Source organism: Trichosurus vulpecula, chromosome 5, assembly GCF_011100635.1.
Source record: "Trichosurus vulpecula isolate mTriVul1 chromosome 5, mTriVul1.pri, whole genome shotgun sequence".
NCBI lineage: Eukaryota > Metazoa > Chordata > Mammalia > Diprotodontia > Phalangeridae > Trichosurus > Trichosurus vulpecula.
Window position 1 is genome coordinate 134,582,239 of NC_050577.1, and position 16,414 is coordinate 134,598,652.

At 37.7% G+C, this 16,414-nt stretch overlaps 1 protein-coding gene across 3 annotated transcripts in view; it reads right to left on the reverse strand.

Moving 5' to 3' along the window:
- Positions 1-6,645: 6,645 nt before the first annotated feature.
- CAV1 (caveolin 1) overlaps positions 6,646-16,414 on the reverse strand; it is a 48,010-nt gene continuing 38,241 nt past the window's right edge. For all 3 annotated transcript variants that reach the window (XM_036762047.1, XM_036762045.1, XM_036762046.1), the window contains exon 3: positions 6,646-8,959. In XM_036762047.1, coding sequence (XP_036617942.1) covers positions 8,618-8,959 — 342 coding nt within the window. In that variant the 3' untranslated portion in view covers positions 6,646-8,617. The remainder of the gene's footprint in view (positions 8,960-16,414) is intronic.

Sequence of the window (16,414 nt, forward strand, 5' to 3'; positions counted from 1 at the left end):
GTTTACGTGACTTGCCCAGAGTTAAACAGCTAGGAAATATCTGAAGCAAGATGTGAACTTAGATTTTCCTGGCTCTAAGTTTTAAATCTTTCCAATTCGATTTGAAAAAACATTTATTAAATGTTTACTTATATACCTCCCTTATTCTCGGTTCTGATGTCACAAAGACAAAATTGAAATTGTCCCTGTCCTCAAGGAGCATGCATTACTCAGGTAAGTAAATAGAAGTTATTTTGAGATAAAGAGAGCTCTGACCACTAGGCATTGCCTGTAAGCAATGGCATTTGAATTGTGCTTTGAAGGAAGCTACTGATTCTTGGAGCTGGCAGAGATGAAGAAAGACAGAGCATTTTAGACACTTGTATATGGAGATGAAATATCACGTGTGGAGGACAACTAGCAGGTCACTTTGAGTGAAAGAGAAAATGCATGAAAGGGAGTGATATGAAATATGGAAAAGTAGGTGGGAGTCTTTTCTGGACAGTTTTACATGCTCAGCAAGGCTTCTTCTGTATTTTGCCATGAAAATACACTCAGAAGCTTTTGGTAGGAAAGTGCTATGATCAGATCTGTGTTTTAGAAGTTTCAACTTGACCCCTATTTGGAAGATATATTTTTTTTGGGGGGGGAAGGGGAATTTAGAAAGAGGCTATTGTGATCGTTCAGATGAGAGGCTCTGAGTTCCATAACTAAGGTAGAGATCATATGGTTCTGTGAGTGGAAAGAATGGGACAAAGTTGTGGAAGTAGAATTGAACAGAATTGGTAACTGTTTGAATACAGGGGACAAGGGAGAGTGAAGAGTTGGAGTTGGTCCTGAGGTTCTGAAGCTCACTGACTGGATGGATGATGGTACTCTTGACAGAAAAAGGGAAGAATGAGGTGTTTTTCCTGGAGTGGGGTGTATAATGTGTTTTGTTTTGGAAATGTTGAATTTGAGATACCTATGGGATGTTTAGGTGGGGATATACAGCAGGTAATTGGTAATGTAGGAGATATATTAGAGTCACACATGTAGATATGGGAGGCATCTACACAGAAGATAATAGAACCCATGGCAGCTGACGCTATCACCTAGAAAGAGTATAGAAAGAGAAAAGGGCCCAGATTGGAAGCTTGGGGAACACTCACAGCTAGCATGATTTGCAAAAATGAAAGTCCAGTAACAGAGGCTGAGAAGGGAGATTAAACAGGTAGGAGAAGATCTAGAAGAGAATTATTGTCATGAAAACCTAGAGAAGAGAGATTATACAGGAGGAATAGATAATCAATAGTGTCACATGCTTCAAAGAGGCCAAGAAGGATGCAGACTGATAAAAAGTCATTGGATTTATCAGGTAAAATTATGAACACTAGAGACATCCATTCTTTTATTTTAGAGAGAGTGAGTTGGAAGCCAGGTTGCAAGGAATACAGAAGAGATCAAGGGATGAAGGAATGGAGTGTAGATTACTATTTTTAGGAGTTTTTCTGAAAAAGTGAAAAGAGATCTTTATATCTGCATGGTTGCTGCTTGGCACAGTGTGGTAGATGCTAAACAAAAGGTTGTCAAATTAAGTTGACTGGAAGTGTATTACCAAAATACATTACAAAGTAAAATATAAATAATTTTGGTTTATCTGTGGCGCTACTCCACTCTATGGTTATAGATGAATAAGAGTCAAATGAACCTATTTTAAGATTCTATTATGTTTCACAACAGTTTGTTTAGAGCCCAGGATCCCAGAATCATAGTGATGAACTGGGAGGCTATAAATTAGTAGTAAAAAGTATTTAAACTTTAGATTACAATAGCCATTTCTCATACAAATCAGAGACATATTTGTGTAATGTAAGATGAGCAAAGTTGTTGGTGAGAGTAACTTCATACCTAAAATAGATCTCCATTTTAAAATGAAGAATGTTAATTATTGATAATACTTCTTTTAATATGATTAACAAAGCATTTAAGAATTAAATGATTAATTAAAGGTTACTTAAATATCCAAAGACTTTAATTTCTTTCCCTATGATTTAAGATTTGCATTGTTAGCAGATAACCGGTTCTAGGGGTAAGCATGGTAAGCCTAAGGGGACATTCATGAGGCACACTTTTTGATATTACCTTTAATATCATTTACATATTTTTAATGCTAGAAAATTCTGTTCTCCATGATGCACAGGTATTATCTTAGTAAGTTGTAAGTGTAGCAATGAAGTCTTAAAATTTCTACTTGATTGTCATATAACTTCATGAGGATTTGATAAAGGAAAAACAAGCTTAAGTTAATCAACAAGCATTTATAAAGTACTTAGTATGTGCCAGACACTTGCTATGTTCTGATGGTATAAAAAAGGGTAAAAAACCAGTCCCTGCCCTCTCAGAGTATACATTCTAAAAGAGAATTTATTGAGAATTATAATATTACCCAATATAGATGAAGAGATACAGCTGATTTGTAAATTATATACCTACCCATTGAAAGGAAAGGTGAAAATTATCAGGACAGAGTAAACAAGGGAAGTATAGGGGTAAAGAAGTGGTCAGAATGGGAAGAGAGACCCTGGAATGGGATGAACTGGGCTCAGATATTTGTGTGCCCTAGGCAAGCTTTGAAAACTGTCCTTTTGTCTCCTCACAACGTGGAGATGCATTTTCACATGGAGAGAAAAAGAATTGTAGAGGTAAGGGGCATGTAGTGAGTACAGATGGTGTAATCATTGAATATGATATTACAGAGTGTGCTGATTTTTATGATGTGATCTATGCTTTTAGTCGTTAAAAGAAGAATGGTAATCATAATAAAGTTTGCGATAGTAACTATATGGAAGCAGCTATGATCTTCTTGTTTTGTGACTCTCGTTTCCCTACTTGGAAATAAATTGCTTTTTTAAGAAACAAAATCCTTTTTATTCTTTCCTTGGTTAGGGAAATGAGTACAATTTTCAAACCTTAGCTAGGGGAGACAAAAGACGTGGCTTGAATTTCTTGTCCTGCTGCATTTCTTCCCATTATGCTTACTTCTCTGTACCTCACTTTCTTGCTCTGTTCTAATCATTTTCTCCTTTTCTTGAATACTGAGGACCAGTACATTCAGCTGATGCATTTCCCACATGGACTTTGGAGCACCCGCAGACATTCTGTAACTGGTTCTGGTGGGTGACCCACATGGCAGAGAGGAGACTGAGAGATACAGTATTCCTTTGGTGAGAGGCACAATAATGTAAAGAGGTAGTAAATGAATATGAGCCTCTGCTTTTTTTGCTTCTTTGCATTTGTTCTTTCCAGTTTTAGGTGAAGGAGTTTTGGAAACAGCTATTATCTTGTGTACTGTGGTGGGTCAGAATGATGAGCCACCAGGGGTTCAGGAGCTGCGTGCAGTCCATGCTGGGTTTTGTGGCCAGCCAGCCCTAGTCCTATAAGAATAACCTTCAGGACTTTGTTAAAGAGCAAAGCCTTGAGGAGTGACTTCAACGTCTAGCCTAAAGTAGTTGAGAGGAGAACTCATCTAGTGTCTATGCAGCATTTGGAGTAAACTTGGTGGGAGCAATGCTATTTAAAACTACTTGAAGTTTGAGCCCATTTCCCCAGGGACTGAAGTGGCACAGAGGAGAATGTGTCCCCAAACCCCCAGGGGTTAGAGGAAAATGTTTATAATTCTATCCTTGCCATATTTCAGAAATAAATAGTCCTTTGTAAAAGTTCACTAATGTTAATTGGTTAAATGGAACTGGAGTGCTAATCACCAGTGGGGAGAACAGATCAGAATGGAGGCTACATCTCATAGCATTTGTAAAAGATATGCAAGCCCTTGAGGTCCTTAGGTCCCTAATCGGAAGATTCAGCCAGCCTAGCTTTGGGAAACTGACACATCAAATGTTCATATGGGTTGGAAAAGCAAGTCTAGAGTTTGGACACTTTCAAGGGGTGTGAGTGGGTAAGAGCGTTAGACTAGTTGACTCCTGTGATTTCTCCTAATTTTAAACATCTATGGTTTTGTATAGTTTTTTTAAACTAATAAGTTATGCATATCTGGATTGCTGTTTCAACTTCTACAAATCTTTTGAAATAAGGATTTTTAATAACTAGGTTCAATGATAACAATAAAATCAGCAATAATAACACCTTTCATGGAGTCTTATGAAATTGTTCATGCATCTAATATTTTCATTTAGGCAACTTTTATGACATTTTGTTTTAGGAAATTTTTTTGAACCTGATTACAATTCCATGTCTAATATTGGAAAGCTAACTATGGAAGATAGCATCCTTTTCTGAGATCCCAGTTTTGGAATTTTTAAAAATGTCTGTCTAATAGATTTGTGGATAGAAAAGTCATAACCTTATTCATATTTGTCATGAAATCTAGGCCAGAGTTCAAATAATAAACCACAAGGAGAGATCATCACTGGTTAAGACCATTCCATCTCTTCTAGTAGAGTTTGTGATGTCATTTCCATAAGATTCTCACACCCTGAACTCTTCTCAGTTATAGCCTAATGACGTATGCTAATAACAACTTAAAACCCATAACCTGAACCTAACACAGTCATAGGCCTACCTGCTGCCCAAGCAGCCTCATGAATTTTTATAGGGCCAATAAAGGAGAGAAATCCCCAGAGTGAACAGTAAAATTGTTTCTCGGAGAGATAGGCAGGAAGCAATTCCTCTTTGCAAAGTAGCACTAAGTCTAAGATTTGACTTACATTCAAATAGGAGTTATAATGGAAAGAACTGACTCTGGATTCAGAGGATGTAGGTTCAAATTCTGCCTCTCATGATTACTGCCTTCATGATCTTGGGAGAGTCACTTACTTCAATGGACCTCAGGTTCCTAGATGCTTTCTAAGGTCCCTATGAGCTCTCCAACCTTTGATCCTGTCAATGTGAAAAGCTTCTTCACTGAACACCTATTTCAATACTTCTTCGTATATATAGATGACCTGGGGTTTTGAAGGTAATGTCGGAAATCTGACAGATTCAACTGAGTTGTAAAGGTTTGAGTATGGGTCAAGAATTGGACCCAGAGCCATAACTAGTCATCACTGTAACTCTGGCAAACATTGCAGACTGTGCCTAACACAAGCAACAAATAAGGAACCCTCATTTCATATATGGGAGGAAAGGGAATGGGAGGGCTGGACATTGCCATGCAAGGAGGGACAAAGACCCCAGAACATCATGAGGCAACCTCTAGGGAAGCTTTCCAACCCGTTCCAAGTGGGCCATGTGGTAGCTTCCTCCCTATTTTAATTAATCATTCTTGATAATTAGGTGTTAAGGCCAAATGGAAAGAAACAATTGATATCAAAACTGGATTGGAGATGGGATGGGGTGGAGGTAAGAGCTTTGTCCTTACTGTGACTTCCATTCCCTCCACCTTTCAGGTGATTTTTTCCCCAGGCCGAGAAGTGACTACACTTTTCTCTCTTACTTATCTTGAGCTCTTGGTGAATCACGTCAATTTTACACTATCCTTTACCCTCATCTTTCTTGTCACTTCATCTTTTCATTGCTCACACTTTGCCAAACTCTGACCCCAGATTATGACTATTCATCTATGGCCTTTACTCTTATTCATATGCTGCTGAATGTAGATAGAGGAAATCATGAAGTTCTGGAGTCCACTGGGAATTTTTGTCCAGTCTCAACTGGCCTGTAGCAAGGCAATCATTTTATTTTTTCCTTATCAATTCACAGTTGCACTCTACAATGGAAGTTCTAGGCCATCTCATCTCTCTTTAAACCTCCTGTGGTACCCTCTCCTCTAACCTTCTCTGCTAAGGCCCACACTTCATAATTTACTGAAAAAATAGATACTATCCACTGAAGGCCATTTTCCCTCCCTTTCCTCCTTCTCATTTCATATCACTCAGACATCTTCCCCTTCTCCTTCTCCAGGCCTTCGTGAAGGAATGATGCTTCACTTTGTTAAGGCAAAAGCATTTAGGTGGTGCAGTGGATTGAGGGCTGGGCCTAGATTCAGGAAAAAAAAACCCTGTACAATAACAAACATAAGGCATTCTAACATCACCAAAAAACCTTTAAAGGAATTAATAGTATTGATACTATTAATGCTAATTATGTTTCTACTGTCCTGAGTCCAAAATTTTCCAAAAAGTTATTAATATTTTATATATGTGCAGATGTACATATACATATACATGTATATAGACACAAAAATTTTATTTTTCAACAACTATTAATTGTACTAGTGGGTACATACTCTTCCCCAGCTTTTCCACCCCTGCCTTCTCTACCTAGACTACCACTTCTTCACTAGAAATCTGGACTCTGCACCCTGGTATCTTGGTTCCAATAGAAGAGCTTTGGTCTTACCTTGCTAGGACCAGGTTGCCATGACCAGATCCAATTGATGGCAACCAGTGCATATCTCTACCCCCTACTGGCTCTCCTTTCCCATTAGAATACAAGCTCTTTGAGGGCAGGGCAGGGACAATCTTACTTGCTTGTATTTGCATCTCTAGAACCTAGCACAGTGCCTGTCCTAAAGTAAACACTTTACAAATGCTCTAGCTCTCATGAATTACTTTTTGCACACAGTAAACTAATAAACTATCACAATATAATCATAAAATTTTCTTCTTAATTAAATGGAAAGGTTTTAGGGGGAAGGAGAAAATAACGCAGAATATCATCCTGGAATCACTGTTAAACATTTTTATTGTGCAGAATTGTAGCCTTTTACAGGACATGCAGGATAAAAAAGTGTAAAATACATCAGTAAGCATATAGTATTATAAATGTCTTGGATCAGCAGTCCATTTTTTTATTAGGGACTACAGATCTATGTGAAACAGACATCTCTTAGGATAAACAGTTTATACATTGAATCAACAGGGCTATTTCCAAAGTGATTTTCATCATATGAAGATAAAATATTTTATGTTTACATTCTTGACATGATGTGTTCTTACACTGCAAAATATCTAAAATAGTACACTTTCAATTATGTACATAGTAAAAAAGTAAAACTCTATCCATGCCAGTGTCTGTTTTAAATGTTAAAAAAAGTTAATAGGTTGGTAATTTATGTGCCAGAAAAAAATGGAAGCTGCATTTGGTCAATCAGGTTTCCAATGTATATATGGGGTGGGGGGAAACTCAACCGCTATAAGCACAAATAACTCAAAAGGCAAAAGCATGCTATTAGCACTAGGAACAAAGCTTTCCACGGTACCAGGCAGCTTTCCGTACAATTCAGATTAATGGTGAGATTCCTCAGTTTGAGTTCAGAAGGAGCTGAACTTATTCCAGCAAAATTACCTTGATGCCTTTTTCCCCCTTTCCCCTCCCCACCCTCTGCCAAAGCTTTTTGTCAGCCTTTAAGAGGTTTGTCTCTAAACACAGTAATGTTTGGATATGGGCAAAAGCTCCTGGAGTTGGGGTAAGTTGGGGTATCACAGCATAACAACGTGTTGCACATGCTTTATTTTGAAGGGGTCACATTTTGCAACACTTGACAGTCTCACATAATAGATTCCATTAAGACATCACTTCCTGATGCCTATGGATCAGCTAAAAGAGCAGAGGACAATGTCGACCTGCTAAATCACCCTTGTGATGAATTAGTTTGGACTCAGCAAAGCGTGAATATTCCTGAAAATAAACTGTGAGCTAAACAGCATGCTGACCTTGCTTGGCTGGTAAGAGGCTCTGAAAGCTGGCTTCAGCCACTGACAGCTCAGAGTGGACCTGGTTCCAGTCATCCACCTTGATTCTCTTCCTAGGACTGACCCTGACTTAACTTGATAGGAACAACTGGAGAGAAACGGCAGGCTAACAGCATAGACATTACCTTAGGCAGACACTGTAGCTCAGAGTCAGAAGCAGGCTAGGAGAACAAGGTAATGTGATTTTCTCACTTTGATCTTCACTGAAGCTGCTGACCTTCTAAAAAAGCTGACAAATAGGCAGCATTCAAGAGGGAGATTATGAAGAAAAAAAACAGGAAGGCACTTCATATGTCTCTTTCATGAGGATAATAAACATTAAGGCACAGGAAATACATAGGTCAAAATTTCAAAATCAGTATGGCATTAGTTGGGTAGCATTAACGTAGGTAGAAATGAACAATTCTTGTCAACTCCATCTCTGTCTGTTGGTAGACAAAATCAGACCATTTAAGTGAACAGCTGCAGTCCACTGACAGACAGTGGACAATGGAAAAAAAGAACATTTATTAAAGACCTGCCAACATACCCTGTATATTCTGCAGTAGTAGCTTAAAACTCTGCCCACAATACAATGATCAACATTCTAGAGTGGGAAAGCACTTTATTTTTAATCTTGTAGCTCTTCATTATATTAACATCAATTTCTCTTACAAGAATGAACACTCCTATCTGTTCGTCTCTTAGTGGAATGATAATACATGCATATGGAATGGGAAAGGTTAAGGAGTTAGGGATGGTTTAAGAAATGCAGATTGCCAAGAAATGCAAAAGAGTTTCCAAGAGGGATAAATGGTAATAATGAAAACTGAGCAAGTGATTTCTTTGTTCAGGGTCGAGATAGTAATAACTTGCTGTTGTACAAGCAACTGGAAACTTGAAATTGGCACCAAGAAGATAAAAACAAAAAAGAATCAGGTGGACTTTTCTCCTTGAAATGTCATTTATATTTCCTTTTGTACGCTGATCCGGATCTTGCTGAATATTTTGCCCACAGCCTCAAAGAGTGGGTCACAGAAGGTGTGGATGCAGATTGAATAGATCCGGCCAATACACTGGATCTCAATCAGGTAGCTCTTGATGCATGGCACAACTGCCCAGATGTGCAAGAAGGAAAGGATGGCAAAGTAAATGCCCCAGATGAGTGCCATTGGTATGCCGAAGAGTGCAGTGAGCAAGCGGTAAAACCAGTATTTTGTGACAGTGAAGGTGGTAAAGCTTGCCTTCCAGATCCCATCAAAGCTGTGCGTCCCTTCCGGTTCTGCTATCACGTCTTCAAAATCAATCTAAAAGGAAGGGAGAAGATAGTAAGTTAGATGAAAAGCCAAAAGGAAAAGACCCCTAACCCTTATAACATGTTATTCCATCAATAAATGTTGAGTGTCTATTATGCATATAGCAACACTGTTTTGGGTACTAACTTTGACTGATAAGAAGAGTGAAAATATCATCCTTGCCCAAAAGGCCAAGGATCTAATTAGGGGAGATGATACTTCCCCCCACCCACACCTGTTAAATAGCAATTCAACAATAGAAGACATTGTTTAAAGCAGAGCTTTATTAATTGCCAAATCAGTGGTAATTCAATCTGGGCGTAAGTACAAAGGAAGAAGACATCACAGAGCATGGGAATGGCCGGGACAACTGTATTGAGCTGGGAGAACTCCAGCTAGGCCTTGATGATTAAGGAGAATTTGCATAGGCAGAGAGGAAAGGAAAGGTCACTTCTAGCCCAATGTGAACAGAAGTACAGAGGCAGACCCAGACACGGGTTTGGGCGTAGGGTGAGGAGTGGTAATGAATACTAATATGGCTAGAGAGTAAAGAGAGTACTAGGAATTTAGGCTGGAATAGTATGTTGGAGCCAGGCTATGGATTGCTTTGAATGACAGAGACACATACACACACAAGTTAGACAGTTTGAAGTAGTAGGAATTGTAAGTAGCACGATAACCATGAGAATGGACAAAAGGGATTGAGATTACAATGGAAAACCCAAGAAGACTTGTTGATAGGGGAATAAAAGAGAGTGAAGAATCATAAACGACTCAAGTTCCAAGCTAGTGATGAAAAGACATGAAAAAGAGCCCATTTTAAAATTTGTATTGGTGAGGTTCTCACACGCATTTATTCATTAAACATATATTTATTGAATTCTTATTATATGAAGAGCATGTATCACTGAAGAGAGATATAGATTAAGGACATTTAATATGGTTAAGAAACAGACACATTTAAACATATGATGGACAGTGATAAATCAATTTCTTCTCTGAAGAATCTTACAATCAGATAATCTGAGATTCATAAAAAGGTCCACAAATTGGTATCTGAGGAATCATCTTGAAATATAGAGTAGCCTCGTATATACGGCATAGCGCATTGTAAATGCTTAATAAATGTTATTAATTTGTCATCTAGATGTTTAAAGTTTTTTCTTCTTTTAACAATGTGAGTTGTACTTTTTTAAAAACCACGCATTTTGACTTAGTCTAATCCCTGAGAAAAATATAGGTCAGTGGTAGTCTAAGCAGTTGGCAAAAGAAGTTATATTTAGGGGGTCCAATACTCTGCCAGGACATGGAAGCATGCTTCTATATCTTATTGTAAGAGTCTTAACCTCAAATCTGGGGATAGATTTCAAGGGGTCCATGGTCTTGAATGGGAAAATTACAGCTTTATTTCAATACGCTTGGTTTCCTTTGTAATCCTATGCATTTTATTTTATTCATTTAAAAGCATTTAAAGTCAACTCTATTTCTCCATACTTCAAATATCCTTTATATCTTCCTCCATATCTTTTGCTTTCTTTAATGTCTCAGAGGAAAATATGGACTTCCTCCTTTTGGAGGCTAATTCTGTCATCTCTTTCTATGGTTTCATCTTTTCCCAACTTCTTAAAGGCCTTTTCTCCAACAATCATCTCCCCTTTCTTCTGAATTTCAGTCTCTCCTTCTCCTTCTTAAAAGAGGTCTATCATCTCCATTAGACTGCCAAAGGAGGCCATGACATAAAAATTTTAAGAACACTTGGCCTCACAAGTTTCTGCCTCTTCAGTCTCTGATTCACCTCAGTCCAAGAATGGTGAGGTTGGAAGCCTACAATGATCCCTCTCTCTATTTTAATGAAAAAAGTTTTATTAGTAAAAAAAACCTAGGATACAGTCCTCTCCTAGGACCTCAGAGAGGATAGTGAATTTGGGGAAAGAACCAAGAAATTATTATAAAGCCATCTTTGAAAAGAAGTATTCTTTTCTTTAAATTCTCTCTTTAAATTTGAAAAAAAAGATGTCACTTCTCAAATGTCTGAGTTATATTTCCATTACATGCTGTTATTTACTCTTTTCCTAGATGCCGAAAATCCAATTCATAAAATAAAAATATTTATTACATTAATTGACTGAAATGGATTAATTGTAGTTTGCTTTTAAAGGAGGCATATATGTAGATGCAGACTTAGTTGTATTTATTAACACATGGCTATTTTAGAATTTCCTTAGTAGATGGAGCACTGGATTTGGCATTAGACCTTCAAATCCATAAAGACTTGCTACTTTCAGTCTGTGCCATCATGGATAAGTAACTTAACTTTTCTGGCCTTAGTTGCCTCATTTGTAAAACAAGAGATGGTTGGATTGTGTGACCTCTAAGCCTACTTTTAGATCTAAATCCCCATGAACCTGTGTGTGGGCTAAATTAAATTTGATAAACATTTGTTAAGCACTTATTAATTGCCAGACATAATGCAAGATAGTGGGAATACAAAGATGAAATATAATGGTAATCCTGTCCCTCAAAGAGTTTACAATCTAACGAAGGAGGTTAAGAAACAGACACACTTAACAAAAATATAACTTCCAATATAACTGTGATAACTGCGAAAGGAAGACCTCCTTACACTTGTAGAGGCAGAGATTATTTCTCGTTGTAGAGATGAGGGAAGCTTTCACAGGAAAGGAAACACTTAAATTGGGCTCTCAAGGAAGTACTTTGATAGTCACTGATATAGAATGGAATCTACACCAGGAAAAATCATCAAGGTAAACGAATCAATCAATCAACCAATTGATAAACATTTATTAAGGACAACTTATGTGCCAGGCACTATGCTCAGCACTGGTGATACAAAAAGAGGCAAAAGACAATCTCAACCCTCTAAGAGATTACAATCTAATGGAGAAGAGTGTGGGCAGCATAAGATGGTGGTGGGGAAGTGGGTGCCTATTTGGCAACATATAGTATGTGCAAAATAAATCAGGAGTGAGCTAGAATAGAAAGGATAGACAATGGAGGGCCTTGAATGCCAGAATAAGAAATGTATACTTTATTTATTAGGCAGTGGGGAGCCATGGAAGATTTTGTTTGTTTGGTTTTTAACAAAGAAACAATGTGATATGGGCAATGGTTTAGAGCATTTGAGTAGCAAAATCTCTAAGGAGAAATTGTGCTTCAGGCAAGGGTTAGAGTGGATGACTTCTGAGATCCCTTCCAACTCAAAGATGTTACTATTTTAGACACTGGGAAAGATGAATAAAGCATGGTCCCCACACTCAGAAAAAACAAATTAACCTATTTTTAAGAAGCGTTTTCTTTTTTAGAATAATGGAAAGAATGCTGAGTTTTGAGTCAGAGAATAAGGGTACAGGTCCTAGCTCTGTGACTTATTACTCAAGTGATCAGATTTCATGAAGTCCCTGTCACCTTGCTTCACATTTTGGGAGTCAGTTTTCTCCTCTGTGAAGTGGGTGAGTTGAATAAGTTATCTCTGAAGTCCTCTTCAGCTCTATTATCCTATGAACTGTTTTGTGGATTGCGATAGCCAAAGAATTCGTCACCTTGCAGGCAAACTTTAGGCAATATGCCTCTTTGTACTTAACTAAGCTGAGTCTTGGATGGGAAACACTGATACCATGTTCAAAGCCCTTCTAAATTTGAACTAATCTGTTAGAGCTGTCATGAGATTAGGGTAGGACTTTTCTGGAGGTATAATCTGAGTAAATCACTTTAAGTCTTTCATATACTTCAGGTATTTAGAAAGAAAATATAAATATTTTTCATGATCAGTCAACAAGCATTTATTAAGCTCTTACTAAGTGCCAGGGATACAAGAAAAAGGCAAAAATACTTTCCCTGACGTGAAGGCACTAAAATGCGACTGGAGGAGACATTATGTTAATAACTGTGTATGCTAGGTGAAAGATGAAATCTCTGAAGCAGTAGGGATATGAGAAATGAAAATAAAGCAATGTAGTTACTGTCTTATACATACACATATACATATATATGTATGTACATATATATACACACACACACACACACACATATATAATCTCAGAACTTATACAACCAAATTAGTGCTATACGTCCATCATAGGAGGCTATATACCTCTTCCAACAATAGTTCCATTAGTTTAAGGACTTGATGAACTCCCCTTCTGAAACTGCCTGAAAGCCAATCAGACCCAGTCAGATCTCACATTTGCCCAAAAAGAGTATGACCCAATTTGGTCATCCATTGGTGTGCTGGATTTAAATGATGACTGAATTTCACATAAAAACCTACTTCACCCACAAAAGATGAATAGTTTTCACCCTTGAGAATATACTGTGCTATCTCTAATAGAAACAGCTCTCCTCCTCCCTCCCAAAAAAGATCAAACAATGTCTTGAGCAACGGAAGCATCTTTGGGAATAAGTGTTTAGACTCCCAAGGGGACTATGAAGTATAACATTCATGCAGATCTTTAAATTCTCCTTTAAGGTCAACTAAAATGATCTCTTTCAACTCTCTTCCTCTGAACTTCAAATATTCCTTATGTTTTCCTCCATCTCTTTTCCTTTCTTTAATGTCTCAGAGGAAATTATAGCTTTTCTCCTTGCTGAAGCTAATTCTTTCACTTGTCTTTGATTTCATCTTTTTCCATCTCTTTATAGGCCTTTTTTCCTAAAAATCATCCCCTCTCCCGTTTCTCCTGAATTTCAATCTCTCCCTCTTCCTAAAAGTATGTTCAGATCTCTCATCCTAAGGGAGAAAAATAGATCTACCAAAAAAACCCCAAATTGTGCTTTAACCAGCTTATATCTTTCTTCACGTAACTGTCCTAGAGACTTCTGACATAGTTCTGCATGAGGCCATTTTAAAAAAAATGGTCTTTCCATCTTATGAACATGCTACCTATGTACAGCTAGAATTATGAAAACCTAAGAAAGGTACATGCTAAAAGATATTCAGGAAATTTGTGCCTTATCTTGTACACTTCCATTAGTGGCAATTCTCTTCAAGGACAGCTCTCCAATTTAGAAGTAATCCAAGCACAGGATTCAACACTGGTTAAAGAACAAGGCAGCCAGTCTTGAATCTCTGTGTATTATCTACACACCTGGATCTAGGGTTAGCCTTAAGCAAAATTGTAAAGGTTTTGGTTCCCTTCACTCCCTTTAAGCAACCCAATATTGCATCAATTCCATATTTTTATATCATCCCTTGCGCTCCAAGGTTCCATCTTCTATGGCAGAGCTGTCCAAAATGCATCCCACAGGCCGCAGTGCGATTTATGTGGCCTGCCTACAAGCACAGAAATTTATATAAGTGTTTTGGTAAAGGAAGCCGAGCTACCGCAGAGCTCTCACTAAAATGGCAAATCAAAATATATTGTCTATTGTTTCAATAAAAACCTAAGGTTGGACAGCCCTGTTCTATGGTATCTTATTTAGGCATGCTCTTGTTATCTAGCACCATATAGACTTATTTTATTCCCTTCACTTTTATACAAACAACTTGTCCTATATCCCTTGGAGCTCCCACTCCTTATTATGAAATGGCTGGCTAATTTAATTAACTCAACTCTGATGGTGTGTTAGATACAAGGGAAATTACAAACATACCCAAGCACATGTTTATGGGCTTAGCTAAAGGCCAAACTGGGCGCATCACTGTAATTTCCTCAGTAGGAGGAACTCCCAGTATGGAAACTTTCATCCACTGGGACAAACAGGCAAATTATTTGTATCTTATAGTCTCAGGGAGTTGTTTGTGATACTAAATAATCACATGGTTTATCTATGGACACATAGCTAGTATGTGTTAGAGATGAGAGTTGATTCCGGGTGTTTCTTCCTTAAAACCTTACCCTCTATCCACCACCCCAAATGTCCTTTTTGCCTCTTTAAGATATCATATTTATTTAACAGACAACTTCTCAATAAAATACCTTAACTCAAAGAAGCTACCAAAATGGCAGCAATTTTCACTTGGACTAATGGAGGACATAATTGGGGCAGACGGGGAAGATTTTCTAGCATGCCTTTTGGGTATAGATGGCCTTGCTGGAAACAGTTTCTCTGCTCATTTGTATCAAAACAGGGCATCTCTTTATTGTTTGCTAAGAGACTGCCAATTCCACATGCCACTTAGCAACTTGGCCTAGGATCAGCTACGTAGGAGGTTATGCTGCCCTTTATTGGAATGCCTTCATTTTCAGTACTATAATTGATAGAACACGCTGCCCTACTGGCAAGAATCATTCTACAATTCTATGGGATCAAAGGAACGAATGTGCTCTGATAATATTTCTTTGTCTTTAGAGATGCTTTATAAGGAATCAACAGTTTATACTTCTGGTCTTTATAAATGCCATCAAATACCTTTGTGCAACATACTGGCTCATGATACTACAATTCAGACGCACATGCTCCCAAAATCTAGCAGTGGACGTCAAGGAAAGTAATCTATCTTGGTATGTTTTGATAATATTTGGCCAATGTGGCCAATCTCAGAAGATTGCATCCTGTTAAATACATCAGAAGGCAATATTTTAAAAAAAATGGTTTATACGTGAACAAGAATGAAAAAACAGTATCAGCCCATTTTTTTATTGTCTCAGAATGTGGATATTTCATTTTTGAATAAGGAATGTTCAGGAAGGAAACTTTAAGTTCGGCTGGGATTTCACTGGCAACTTAGACCTGCATATTCCATCTCTATGGGAAAAGATTCCTTTCCTAATGTAGTTGGTAAAATGTGACTATAGGGGAGGTACAGGACATATACCAACAACCTCTAATTCTACGTATATAGACAGAGAACATCTCTGCCAGCTGCTACAGTAGGTGTGCCTCTCGCCACCTGGGAATTTCACGTGGATTATCGCTGTTAAATTTTTAATCTCAGGGAGCTTCTCCCTCCTACGTAGAATGCTTCTGGGTCACCTCCTGCTGCCCTGATCCCAACTACTGTTTAGTCAAAATATTCAGGGAATACAAACTAATGTGAATATTATATTGAACACGACCTATTAGGAAGCTAAGCCTGCTGCAAAATAAATAATTTACTGTGTTGAGGACCTAAATAGAAATTTTTTTATTATGCATTATTTTGCTATTGCTCTTTTAAAAACTGAGTCAATTTTTCTATCCATAGAAAAAGACTATGAGTATGCAAATTACTAGTATGATTATTATTATTCAATGATTATATACTGGCATTTGTGATTCTACAATGTCATTTTCTACTCATGCCCTTTACTTCCCCTGTAGGATCAGAGCTAGTACGGATTCACGTTACTATTGTTTATGAAAAAAATACTCTAAAGGCGGTGTTTCATAGTGGGTAGAACACTGGGCTTGGAGCCAAGAGGATCTAGGTTCAAATCCTAACTCCAATACTTTACAGTCCTGGGTAATTAATTTAGTTTGCATGTGAACAGCTTATCTACTAACAAATAGGTTGCAATCTGTGTTGAT